This window comes from Antechinus flavipes, chromosome 4 (genome assembly GCF_016432865.1).
Source record: "Antechinus flavipes isolate AdamAnt ecotype Samford, QLD, Australia chromosome 4, AdamAnt_v2, whole genome shotgun sequence".
Classification (NCBI taxonomy): domain Eukaryota; kingdom Metazoa; phylum Chordata; class Mammalia; order Dasyuromorphia; family Dasyuridae; genus Antechinus; species Antechinus flavipes.
The window spans coordinates 40,154,587-40,168,468 of NC_067401.1; the positions used below are offsets into that span (position 1 = coordinate 40,154,587).

The following is a 13,882-nucleotide window of genomic DNA, read 5'->3' on the forward strand; positions in this document are numbered from 1 at the left end:
TATTTTTTTCAGATAGATAAAATAGGTAAATTGCATCTCAAAACAAATAATTCAGACTTTCCACTAAAAATGAACATGCTGCCCAGCTGCACTCTACTTATTACTTCAACAAAACCTTTAAGTTCCCACCAGATTGAATAATGGTGAAAAATTTATGGGAAACTGTAATGATACCTTCTACCCTAGAATTTACAAGTTGTCAAAAGTCCCTGACCACTAGGAAAGGAATGAAAGCAAAGTGAGCACCAGGATTATGAGAGATCAAACAAGATGAACTTTGCAAGATTCTCTATCTGTGGCAGCAAGAGCAAAAGACTTCCCTGACAAAGTTCCAAGGAGACCAGGGGCTCTGTAATCTGTAACACTATCTAAAGTGTGTGTGTGTGTGTGTGTGTGTGTGTGTGTGTGTGTATGTGTGTGACACACATGAGGAGGAGGGAGGGAAAGAGTCAGTCCTAAACATCTACCAAAGTTTCAGGGATTCCAGGGGCTCTGTAATCTAGAACATTATCTAAAGAGAGGGTGTGTGTGTGTGTGTGTGTGTGTGTGTGTGTGTGTGTGTGTGTGTGTGTCACACACACAAGGGGGAGGGAGGGAAAGAGGGAGTCCTGAACATCTACCATGCTGAACCTGAAAGTTCCAAGAAGTCTAATCTCTGAAGGTAGAGATTAGGACAAGAACCAAACAAAACTGACCACACATTCAAAAGTGTAAAGAGGAGGAAGGAAGGGAAGCCTAATCTTACCACAAACTAACAGTTCAGGAACTAAAGCTGGAGAAGGGAGTACATTTTTTAAAAACATCACTCGGTATCAAAAATTAATGCAAATCCAGAGCCCTCTGAAAAGGAAGGAGTACAACTGCAAGTATGTAGAGGGCCAGAACTGGAGAAGTACATTTGAAACCAGGTATTAACTCACTGGAATTGACAAGATGATTGTTCTCTAGTTCACATATATAATTAGTATAGTGATGTTCTCTAGTTCACACATACAAGTATGATGAAATGATGTAACTGTAATAGAATATATAAGGGCTAAGAAGGACTGGAAGGAGACATTCTATTTTTGACCATCCTGGTGGCTCTCCTGCTTCCTCCACTAAGACCAAGGACTTGGGCTGGTCCCGAGATCCTCCAGAAAGCTAACCTGGACATTACACAAGTAGATATTTAAAAAAAAAAAAAAAAAGGATTTCTCCACAAAAATTGTATTAATACCCAAAGGAAATGAAGTAAAATAGAAATTTTTTTTTTATTTTGAAGGAAAACAATGGAAGGATAAAGAGTAGCTTAGAAGAGAAAGACCTTTAAGAAAAACCTTTGTAGAAAAGGAAATAGAAATCAATGACTCCATGAGGCAGTTAAAAAAAATACCCCCCCCCAAAAATCAAAAAATGAAAAAAACAGAATAAAATAAGATACTAATATGAAAAAACTGACCTTTAAAAAACAAGGGAGAGATTTTAAGAATTTATTGGGCTCCCTGAAAACAATGTGGTTACTGTTGTTTTTGTTTTAAGTCTGGACACAAGAAATCAAATTCAAACTGTCCAAATGTATTAGAATCACAAGTCAAAGTAAAGATAGAATCTATGGATCACCTCCCAACAAGAAGTCCCAGGAATGTCACAACCAAAACCCAGAACTCTCGTGTCAAGGAAAAAGCATTGCAAAAAAACCAGTTCAAATATTCAGGAACTTCAGTTGGGACCATACAAGACCTGTCAGTTTCTACTAAAAATGAGAGCTCATGGGATACACAACATTCCAAAAGACAAAAGATGAAGACATACAACCAATTCTGCAAAGCTAAGTATAATCCCGAGGAGAAGGAAGGGAGCAAGAAGATTTTTAACCAAATAGGGGTCTTTTAAATATTTGAGATGAAAAGATCAGAAGTGTGTATGTGGTTTGAAATACAAATAAAAGAGCCAAGAGAAACCTAGAAGGATAAACATATTAGAGTAATATATGATATGGCACTGACCAATAAAAATTCTTATGGGTGGAGACACAAGTGCCTCTTAACAACCTTAAGGTCTTCAAAAGGTATTGAAAGAATGAATAAGAAAAACAGAGGTCCTGAGGGTAGAGAAATGGAAGTGATGGTAAAAGAAGACATACTAATGAATCATATGTAAGTTAAAATGGAAGCACAAACAGAACAACTCTGAAAATAACGTGGAATTTATTATATACTTCCTCTGGTGTTCCTTTTACATAGCCTAATCACTAATTTCATTCACCCTAATCAAAAATTAATACTTAGTAAAGTGATTTTGATTTTAATAGACTGGCCAAGACCAATAAGTCAAATGGGAATTTTTTGTGTTAATTATCTGAATGCCAGGAAGCTCAGACAAGGTAAAACTGTTTGGAAATGAGAGTAAAACCTCAAAATGTCAGCCTGAATCCCTAAATAATTCCAATGCTACTTTTTAATTTATGTGTAAACCTTCTTCTCACTATCAAAACCCATTGGCTGCTAAGACAAAAATCATAAAGTCCAATTCAGCATATTCTATCAGAATTTTTCTAGGTGGTTAAAATTTTCTTTTAAATATAGCTTAGTCAAGATGATTATATTTCTTCTGATAAATGTACTGGTACTGTTTCAGGAAAATTGGAAAAATAATTTACTTTCTCCTGAATTTTGGACAGATCTGAAAAATTACATTAGGAATAGTAAAATAGGAACTAGACCTGTTATTTCAGTGGAGTAGGATACTGCTTTCTTTTTTTTTTTTTTAATTTAATTTAATTTAATTTTTTTTTAATTTTAATATCTTTTTATTGATAGAACGCATGCCAGGGTAATTTTTTACAGCATTATCCCTTGCATTCATTTCTGTTCCGATTTTTCCCCTCCCTCCCTCCACCCTTTCCCCCAGATGGCAAGCAGTCCTTTACATGTTGAATAGGTTACAGTATATCCTGGATACAATATATTTGTGCAGAACCGGACAGTTTTCTTGTTGTACAGGGAGAATTGAATTCAGAAGGTATATATAAGCTGGGAAGAAAAACAAAAATGCAAGCAGTTTATATTCATTTCCCAGTGTTCTTTCTCTGGGTGTAGCTGCTTCTGTCCATCTTTGATCAATTAAGGCTCTCTTTATCGAAGAGATCCACTTCCATCAGAATACATAGGATACTGCTTTCTACCACTTTTAGACTGGTACTTTCTTTGTCATATAAGTTTTTGCCCTCCCCCCACCCCCCTTATAAACATGAAGCACTTAGTAGGCATTCAGGTACAATGCCAAGATCTGAGTTCACAAAGAATAAAAAAATTCTTATTCTGAAGGACTTTACAACTTAATGTGGAATGTCTTTTCTGATATATTCCCAAGAAGATATATGCTCTATCATTTTCTCTGGATTCATTCTCCTAATTTACACTCGTATTCATGTGTAGGAACCCCAGAGGCCAGTTAATTACTCTCTTCTCAGAGATTTCCTCTAAATATCCCTGAGTTTTGCGGGTAAATTTCCTTATCCTAGTCCTCGTGTCATGTAAATCTTGAAGAGCTGCCTATAATCCTGACAAGGCTAAGTTTGCCCAAGATCACACAGACATGATGATGTGAATCTGTCTCCCTAGCCAAAGCCAACTCTATTGTTTTACGGTGTCTCTTACAATAAGAACACATATTAATTATATCAGACATTCAAAAAGTACTTTAAAGATTTACAAATTATTTTCTTTCAGTCCTCACAAAAACCTTGATTTGGTAATAGCTTTTGTAAAAATTTATTATTTTCATTTTATAGATGAAATAACTGAGGCTGAGAGAGCTCACAGTTGATAGTTTGTGGTAGGATTTCAACCCAGGTCTCTAATGTCCAGAGCCAGTATTCTTTTTCCTACATTCTTTCTTAGATGCTCCTTCAAGACTGGGGAGAGGAATAGGAATGGTAGGGTACATGCGTATGGGACAAGGTCTTTCTATTGGTACCAAAATAATATGCTTTCTTACAAACTATCACAATGCTCCATAATGGTGAATAACACTGCAACAAAGTATTAAAGGCTTTCCTGGTCCTGGTAGATGGATTATATGAACAGCTAAGTAAGATATATCTCTAGCACTGCCATGAAGTACAGAATATCTTCTATGAGTCTATAAATTCATAAAAAAATAGGTGATAGAACCCAAGTATTTAGATAGAAGGTAAAGGACAGTTAGAAACATAGAGAAAATATTTAAGTTTATAGAAAATCAAATAGAATAAGCCAGCTTGAAGTATGGAAAACTAGCCAGTATAAGCCTGAGAGTAATAATTAAGAGACCAGATTTTTTCATTCTTCCTATTGTCATGGGAAAAAACTGAAGGTACTAGAGAAACCCTAGAGTTTTTTGAATGGGGAGTGCAAGATGTGATACGGGCAGACTTATACCTTAGAAGGATCAATTTGACATCTGAGGGGAAGATGATTGGAGTAGGGAGAGAACTGAGGCATGCAACTAGAGATGTCTAAGGAAAATTCATTGAAGCTGAAATATGTACTGCCTATACCTATAGAGTTTATACCATTATAAATTCTCATTTCCATAGTAAAGTAGATTTTGTGACATTAAAGAAGGTTGGCCTGATTATGTGTTACTGTTAGGGTCTTCCAATGAAGAAAAGAAAAGCTGTCTATGGACCAGTCACAGGAAAGGGTTTGTAACCAAAAGGCCAGAAGCTTGGTTTGTCAGTCACCACATTAACATATTAATAATTTTTTGGTACCCTGATTACAATGAATTTATCATATGGTCTGTGGCTATACTGCAGTCATTCTAAACTTAAAATGCCTAATTTATTTGTAGAAAAAAAAACAGAACAAAAATAACATTTTACCAGTCAAGACAATTATTTCTCAATCCTTTTTCCCATCTCTGCTCCAAAACCAAATCAACCCAGCACAGAAAAGATACAAAGTCTGGAGGATAAAGGGTAAAGGTGGAATGAGAATGAATGAAAAACATTTATTTAGCTCCTATAAGCCCTATCCCTGCCAGATTTTCCATTTCCCTCTAGTAAGCTATTTGGATCATTTGGTCACAAAATCTTAGTGCTTGAAGGAACATATAACCCCTATGTAAAGTTCAAGTTCCCCCTTCCCAAGCAATCACTCAGCCTCAGAATGACAGACCATTCAATTTTTTTAAAGACACCTCTATCAGGAAGGTCTTCTTATATTAAGGCAAATGCAGTTCCCTATAATATCTATTCATTCTTTCTAATTCTATTCTCCAGGGCTAGAACAAATCTAGTTTTTCCTTCCATTTGACACAGAGAGATTTGGAATCATATGTGATTCAAATTTTGGCTTTTCTATTATTCATGTGTCACTATCTGGATCTCAATTTCCTCATATATAAAAAGTGTGTGTAGGGGGTGGGGTGGAATGGGTGTGGGTGTCTTGGAATAATGTTCAAAAACTTCCTTCGGAAACTCAGTATCTTGTGTGTCCTCCAAATCATGCAATCATGTTTCCAAATCTTTTCTCCAAGCTAAACACATTCAATTCTTTAACTGTTTCTTTATGACCTGGTTTAAGCCCTTACTTCTAGAACTCCTGCTTTCTGTGAATGTAATCTGTAGCTGTGAATTCATAACACAAATTGGTTACAATCTGTGATGTTCAGGACTTTTCACAAAAACAATAACTAGTAATGGTTGTTGGTTTTTGAAGGGAGGAATTGGAAGATGTGGAAGGAGGAACAGTTGAAGGATTTAACAAAATTGTAAGTAATGGCCATGTCAGAGCCAAAGTTTAGGCCCACTAATACCTATATCAGTTACTTTTCTTACTTGCCTACATAAAATATCTTAAAAATGGAACAGTTCAGTGATTCTTCAGGCTTGGATTGGTTACTTCCCAAAGTGATCATACAATATATGATTCAGATAGGTAAATTAGTGTGGGTCTTCCTGCAGCCTGAAAGAAGGCAGCTATCACCTAAAGCATGACCCCCTAACATATCCATCCTCAAAACTTCTCTCCTAAACTTTCTTTATGATGCAGAAATGTTGAAATTTTTTAAAAAGATACTCCACCTTTTACTCTACAATTGAAAATAAAGTTAAAAAATACAAACATTCTAGGGAGTAGTAATTAAGTTTATATAGTCTCAGCAAGGACATCTAGGTGTCTGAAACATCAAGAAGATCTAAGGTCAAATCCAGCCTTAGACACTTAGTAGCTTTATCAGGAAGATCTGAGCTCAAATCCAGCCTTAGACACTTAGTATCTATATGATCCTGAGCCTGTCAGTTATTCCTGTTTGCCTCAGTTCCTCATCTATAAAATAAAGTGGAGAAGAAAATGGGAAATGGCTCCAGTATATTTGCCAAGAAAACCTCAAATGGGGTCACAGAAATGTAGGCAACTGAAAGGACTCAACAAAAATCTTAGAAAGGTTAAAATGACTGAAATAAGACAATGACTGCCAGAAAAACAAAAAACACAAAACACAAAAAACAAGGGACACAGGCAGGCTAGAGAGAGAGCATCAAGGCAGAGATAAAGAAAGGCTGATGGTGCCAAAAGATAAAACTTCACTTGTTCAGTTTTATATACCAGTTGGCCCTAAAACCTGGTCAGGTTTCAAAGCCTTTATGATGGAGTTTTCAGAGGGTTTAAAAGCAAGGTTAAAAGTTATTCATTAAATTTAAATGCAATGTCACTATATAAAATCATTCCTGAAAAATCATTTTTATTTTCTCAGAATAACTTCATTCTGCAGGCAGTTCTCAAGAAAACTGTTTATAGGATTACAAAATTAGAACTGGAAGGAACTTTTAATTATCAAGCAGCCAATCCCTTATTTTATAGAAGAGGAAACTGAGGAAGGAAAAGTGCCAGACACCTTTCTACCTACTTTAGAAATATCTCATTTGATCCTCACAATGACCCTTTTTGAAAAGGGTGTTATTATCTTCATTTTACAATTGATCAAGTTGAGGTAGAAAAAGGTTAAATGATTTGCTCAGGGTCACCCAGGACCCCTTACATCAGAGGCAGAAGCTGAACCTAGAGCTTCCCGACTCCAAATCCTGACCTCCAACCATACCGTCCCTTTTAAGAATGCTACATAATCATACTCTCCTCCACTACCCCTCTTTCCTCTCCTCCTCCCAAAGAAAAGGACTTGAAAGAAGAAGCCTGCCTGAACCAATGGTTTTCTACTCCTTAAGATAAGGTTAGTTCCCTCATTGACCTGCCATAGTGTAAATAGCACACTGGGGCAAAAAAGGCAATCTGTAATCACAGGAATATATTTCTTCAGAACCAGAACAAGAAATTTTAATAAATATATGCCTCGTGATTCCTAACATCACAAGGGAGGATCAAATGGTTCTCTAAAATACAGGATTTTCTTGCAATTGCAATATATTTGATATTTCCCTCCCAATTTCCAATCCCATATAAGAATATTTAAATGGTAAGGTAGTCATGTTTTAAACAGAATAGAAGGTTATTCAGTTTTCAAAAACCTGTTTGTTTACAAGCACATACGTTATGCAATGCATTAAAAACAACAATCCTAAAAACTATAATCTACAGAAAGTTTTGGTTAACTTTATTAGTTACAGATAAGTATCTTTTATTACTGTGACTTTTACTACCCAGAAAGGGATTAATTTTTTAAAAAGTCTATCCGAGCACACAAATGACTACCCCAGCAGCCTTGTACTTTTCTAGTAGTACAATGTGATTACCACGGTAACCTGGAAACACTGCTCCCAACAACAAACTTGCACACAAAGAGACATAAAGCCTCTAATTCTTTATTTTACCTTTCTACTTAAGGCTACTGAAACAAAGGAAGTAAGAATAAAAAATAAGTGTAATTAAAAAAATTGATTTTCGAGATATTTGCCACATTTTTGTTGCCCAAATCAAAGAAGACACAACACACCTCTCCACAGTAACCTGTGCATCCTGGATACTTTTGGCCACATTGGCCAAACTAAGTATCAAAACTAAACCACACCACCGGAGTCTGCTTAACTCAACTATAAATCGAGATGGGCACAAGTCCTAGAAATAATGCCACAAAGGACATGAAATTCCGAAAGGTCATTGAGGAGCTTAGATTAAGTATTCTCTCACAAAGTAGCAACTGGCACCGTAGTCTCCCTTCCTACAAAATGAGGGCATTCCTGCAAATTCACCACTCAGTGACAGTTTGGAAACTCCATTTCAAGCAATAATACGGAAGGAATTCTATTGAAGAGAAAATTCAAAGAGAAGGTAATAGAATGCCATCCCTGGAAAAAATTAACACTCCAAATTTGTTTTCTGTATTCGTTTCCCTAAGCCTATGGACAGGAAAAGGGCTGAAATGCTCTCCTAACACTAAAAACTGGAGGAAAGAACCTGATTAATGCATTTAGGCTGAAGCAAAGTTTACATTTCCCCTTCACCCCAGTAGGCGAGCGCCTTTCTAAGGCCGGGGTGGGAACTCCGCCTGCGGCCAAGGGCTTTATACTCTCGGACCCCCGCCCCTCGCGCCGGACCCTCTTCCCCACCCCCTTCGCCGGGCCCCGGGGTGGGAAGTTGGCGGAGCACAAAGAAGTTGGGGCGTTCGGGGGGTAGTGGGGGACGGCCCGAGGAGATCCGGGCCGCGCACGCCGAGGCCCGGGGCCACAGAGGCACGAAGCCGTTGGCGTCCCACACGCCAACCCAGCGCCGCGGCCAGCTCGCCAAACGCCGTTCCGAAGCTAGGAGCACCTGGAACTCGTCTAGATCCGGGCCCCGCGGTCCAAGGTCACCCACGCCATGCCCGGCCCCACGGGAGCCGGTCTCTTGCAGCCCCCGAAGCCCTTCGCCCGGCTATGGTTGGGGATTGGGGCAGCCGTGGGCCCGGCTCCGGCGGCGCTTCCTTCCAAGTCCTCCCCTCCCCCGGGCCCGGCCGGGCCTTCCCTGCCCTCCCGTACCCCCGAACCGGCGTTGGGCCACTCACATCTGCGGAGCCACTTCATCCAGTGGTAGACGATGGTGCTGTGGTGCTTCTTGTTCTCGATGCACCATGACGACAGGCCCTGGATGGATTCCATCGTGTTGGTCACCGACTGGAATTTGCGATCCAGCGAAGATTCCAGGGCCCCAGCAGACGAGGAGGCCTTGCTGCCGCCGCCTCCGCCGCCGCCGCCGGCCGCCATCTTTCCCCCTTGCACAAGCGCTGCTGCTCCTCCTGCGGCGGCGGCGGGAGCGGGCAAAACAATCACTGCGGGTGCGTGCAAGCTGGGGGCTGAGAGGGAAAGAGAAAGCGGGTGCACGCGCTCGGCTGGGCTGGCGGTGGGGGTGGGAGGGCCGGCGCCGAAGGCGGCCCCGAGGCGCTCGGGGGGGGGCGGCCGAGGAAGCAGCTAGTCTTGCACTTTGATCAGTTTGGAATCGGATGTAGTGTTTAAACCAGTCCGGGACCAGAGGAGGTTCGCCTAGAGGGCAGGGGCGTACAAGGCCTAGAGCAATGCCCTTCTAAACCTCTGGCCCGAGTGGCAAGCGTTTTGGAACGCAGGGACCCTGCTTCTAGCAGGGGCCTGACCAGCACCTTGCACTCATAGCCCCTTTCCCAACCAGAACCAGGGAGTCCCGTGGGACGGGGGATGGGAGTTTGTGTCGGGCGCCTAAACACTACCCGACTCCTTACCCCCACCCCCTTCCCTCCGCAACACTTTCTCAAACCCCTCGCAGCCCTCGCACGAGAGCCACAAGACTACCCAGCCAGAAATTTTTTTTGCAACGCAACAGCGACAGTAAGGTTGCTGCGCATGCGCCACCCAGCCCCGCCTCCCCTTCCTCTTCAATCAAGAAGGAAGGGGAGGAGTGGAGGCGATGAATTTAGACCAATCAAGATCGATAGACGGAAAGCGCGCGCTGAAGTCCGCACACGCGCGAGAGCAAAGGGCCCCCTCCGACTCCTTCTGCGCCTGTGTCACAAACTCGCGTGTTGAGCGCTGGGAAAAAAGGGAGGGGGGAGAGAGAGTCGGCCGATCTGTGGGGAGGTTTGGGGGAGGGGCCCGCTTTGCCCTTTCCCTCTGAATCTCGGGGCCTCAAGGTCTCTCTTGATGTCGTTCTGCTCACGGAAAAGGGCCAGGGAATTCCCACTGCGAAGCAGCTACTGTTATTCCCGGGCGACTGCAGCCCTCGCTTCCGCTAACTCTCCGGAGCACCGAATCGGGACGAAGCGGCCTGCCGCCATCTTGCAGCGCCTCAGAAGACGCGCATGCGCCAACTACAGTAAGACATGAACTGCGCAGACTCCTGGAGGGAACGGTTTTTCTCGCTTCTCTCTCTGCAACTCCACCTCGGGAGAAACCATTCGGGGCCACCTGACCGTTCAGACTACGTAGGGGGAAACCGTAAAGAGTAGTAACAAATACGTCCAACTTCACCCGAACTTTGAGATTTGGAGGCCTTGGAAGGTGTAGTTGTGCCCGTGGCCTCGCCAGACCCAGCAAGCTAGAGAAGACTCTGGGTCAGGTAACCCAGCCAGCCAGCCCCGAGCCCCGTCGGGTTAAGCGGAGGCTCCGCGGAAGCGACCGTCGGGGTTGTGGGTGAGCACCTCCGCGGCAGAGCCGAGCGATTGGCGTTTTTGTCGGCGCTGCCACTGGAAGTACAGTTTGCAAGCCACACACAAATCACGTTTTTCATTTTAGCAGATGCACCCGCTCTAAATCTGGTACAATTAGATTGCTTCGCACCATAAAGGGCTCTTTTCTAGCTTCTGGGCTCCAGATGACAAACCAACCCAAGGGAAGATTTGGGGCTACTGGAAGAGAACTTTAGTTCAGAATCTTTGCTGATCGTCACCCACTCTTGTCTTAGGTCATTTAGGGATAATTGTATATATAATTAAGTCCACTATCTCTGATTCCCTTCCCTTTCGTCTCTCGGGAATTGACTTCAGTCTTGTCCCTTTCTCCTGCATCTTTAATCTTTTTCCGTTTCTCCTTCCCATTTGTCCACAAGCATACCCTTACAGAAACAAAAACAAAACCTTCCCTTCACCTTAATGGCTTATTTTCCCACTTGCTTATAATATATCTTATCTATAGCTAGATCTCATGAGTTTATTTTCAAACTCTTGCAACGTAGCTAAAGAGCTAATGAAATTGCTCTCCCAAACAACTTTATAATAGCCTAGTGTGATGGCCTTTTAAAGGAATTTAGATCTTTCGGCAGCATCTGAAACCATTCTCAATTTTTCCCTACCAGATACTTTCATTTTGGCTTCAGACAGGCCAGTTACTATTCCTTAGCTAAAGGGGACTTGGGAGATAGTGTAGTTCAAATCTTTTAGTCCTAAACTGGCCCAGAGTAAGAAATGAGTTCTCACTTCGACTTATCACTATTCTTTCATTATTATTCCTGTAACATACTAGTTATGGAGAAAAGCAGAGCCTACTTCTAAGGCAAGACACCATTTTACATTTGACCTCTTGACATGTTTGACCCTGGACAAGTTATTTAATCCTTCACTGCCCTAGGCAAGCTTCTAAAAATTTATGAAGATTTTTACATTGTTTCTATAACCCGTTTCATCCCCTATCCCAATATCCTGGATTAAAGTTTACTAAAGAAGAAATTCAAATTATCAACAAAATATGAAAAAACATCCAAATCACTAATTAGAGAAATAAAAAGAAAAAAGACAGGTTCTACTTTATAACCATTAGACTGCCAAAAATGGAAAACACCAGATTTTGGAATTGCCCTCCAGAAAACAGGTATGATCACACCCTATTGTTGTAATTTGGCCCTGCCATTGTGAAAAGCAATGTGGAACTGTTGGAATCTTTACAAACTGCTAACTAATTAGAGTTGATCTATCTTACAAGATGTTTTGGGTCAGAACCTGAAACAAGGTACTAAGTAGAACTAATTAGTACAATGCTTGTATTTACACCTTTACTCATCGGAATTCACAAGTTTGCCAGATTCACAAAGTAAACTTTGTAACTTTGTGAATTCACACCTCCCTTAAAGCTCTTCGGGCCAGAGAGCACTATGGGAGAAAACCCATAATCCCCCTCTCTCGTATCCCACAATTCCTCTCTCTTGTATAAAAGAAAGACTTTCGGGGAGATTTCAGCAGAATTACATCAGAAGCCCTCTCTCTGAGGCAAGAAGGGTTAGCTGTTTGTAAAGATTCCAACATGGAACTATGCCTTTTCAATCACTAAATTGTGGCATACTCTTTGATTTAGCAATATTACTATATAATAGCAGACCAACTGCTATTTTACTCAACTTTATTCTTCTCCATTCCCCACCTTTGTCCAAGCTGGGTTCATGACTGGATTGGTCTTTCTCCCTGTTAAATTCCCTAAAGGCCATCTTTCCCATGATAATTTTCCTATCCCACCCTCTTATAATTATCTGTCATTCATATTATCTTCACTTACCATGTATTATAAATACTTTTACCTATGTGTGTTATCTTAGCTCCTTCCTCCCCCTCTATCCCAAGACTTATCTCATCCATTACATGTGTTATTGTGGAAGACCTATTTCCTTCTCCATTTACAATAACAACTCACATTTATATATTTTGCAGTGATTTACAGTTACAAAGTGATCCTCACAACAACCTTGTGAGGTAGGTAGTAGTAGTAATAGCAGCTCACATTTATATAACGTTTAAACGTTTACAAAATGCTTTCCTCACAACAACCCTGTGAAGTGGGTATTACAAGTATTTTCTCCATTTTTACAAATGAGGACTCAGAATAATTAAAGAGCTTGCCCAGTATCACAGCTAATAATGTGATAGAGCTAGGGCCTTGAACCCAGATCTTCTGACTTCAAATGCCCTTTCCACTGTACCACATTGCTTTAAAAAACCCACCATGGTCCATTTAAAAACTTATAAATATGTCTCTTTTAACAAAAAGATTGGTAAGCTCTTGCTCCAGGACATAAGGGACAGTTGGGTACACAGTGCTTTTTGTACCTGGAAGAACTTGGGGGGAAAGGGGGGATAGGAAAAGAGAAAGGATGTGTTAGGAAAACCTCATTTTCCCTGATGTCTGAGAATCTGTTGTAAATTCAAAATATGCACAAGTTGACTTGACACCACAACTTGGTTAGCAATATTAAGACCCTTTTAAGGGAACACCAAAGGTAAGCATCCTTTCTCTACCTCTACTCCCCAATGGTGTTCCATTAATACCCCTGAGCTAGAAAGAACTTAAGAGATGTTGACTCCCTTACATTATACAAATGAGGAAATGGAGGCCAAGAGAATTTAAGTGACTTGCTTGGCCAAAGATCACACAGCAAGTAAAAAGAGCCAGGATTTAAACTTAAATTCCTAAATCCAAATCCAGAACTCCTTGCATTTGCCTGATGCAATTTATGCAGCATAAATGGAGGGTATAGATAGAATATGAAGGAATCCCAGATCTTAGATTATTTCTAAAATGACTTTAGAGGATGTCAGGGTGACTAGATGTTAATATCTTCCTCAAGCTATCCTAGAGAGCAAACATTTCAGAGTAGGATTCCAGTAGTCTCTTAAATGGGGGGTGGGGGAGAAAGGAAAGAGGGAGGAAAGGGGTTAGGGAGAAAGGATTTTTACTTTGTAAAGGGAGAAGCTTTGCTAAATTTCCAAATCTTACTGCTTCATCCACCTACCTACTACAACCTTCTTAATTGCCTCTCTATATTCCACTGCCAATTCTCTTCACCAGGAAAGGACTTAAAAGTTTCCTGGATAGGAGTATAAAATATCTACTTGCTGTCTAAATGCTATTGAGGAAATAAGATACTATCAGAAACATCTCTCCTTTCCTCACTTGCTACCCAACTCTGCTCCAAAAAATAATAGTCTTTACTGCTTCAATCATAAAAATGTCCCTATTGTATTTGTCAAAAGA

The 13,882-nt window shown here is 40.8% G+C and overlaps 1 protein-coding gene across 6 annotated transcripts in view; it reads right to left on the minus strand.

Moving 5' to 3' along the window:
- The window catches only part of RPRD2 (regulation of nuclear pre-mRNA domain containing 2), an 88,405-nt gene extending 74,571 nt beyond the window's left edge, over positions 1-13,834 (minus strand). For all 6 annotated transcript variants that reach the window (XM_051992716.1, XM_051992715.1, XM_051992717.1 and 3 more), the window contains exon 1: positions 8,965-13,834. In XM_051992716.1, the coding sequence (XP_051848676.1) occupies positions 8,965-9,163 (199 nt within the window). In that variant the 5' untranslated portion in view covers positions 9,164-13,834. The remainder of the gene's footprint in view (positions 1-8,964) is intronic.
- Positions 13,835-13,882: the final 48 nt, after the last annotated feature.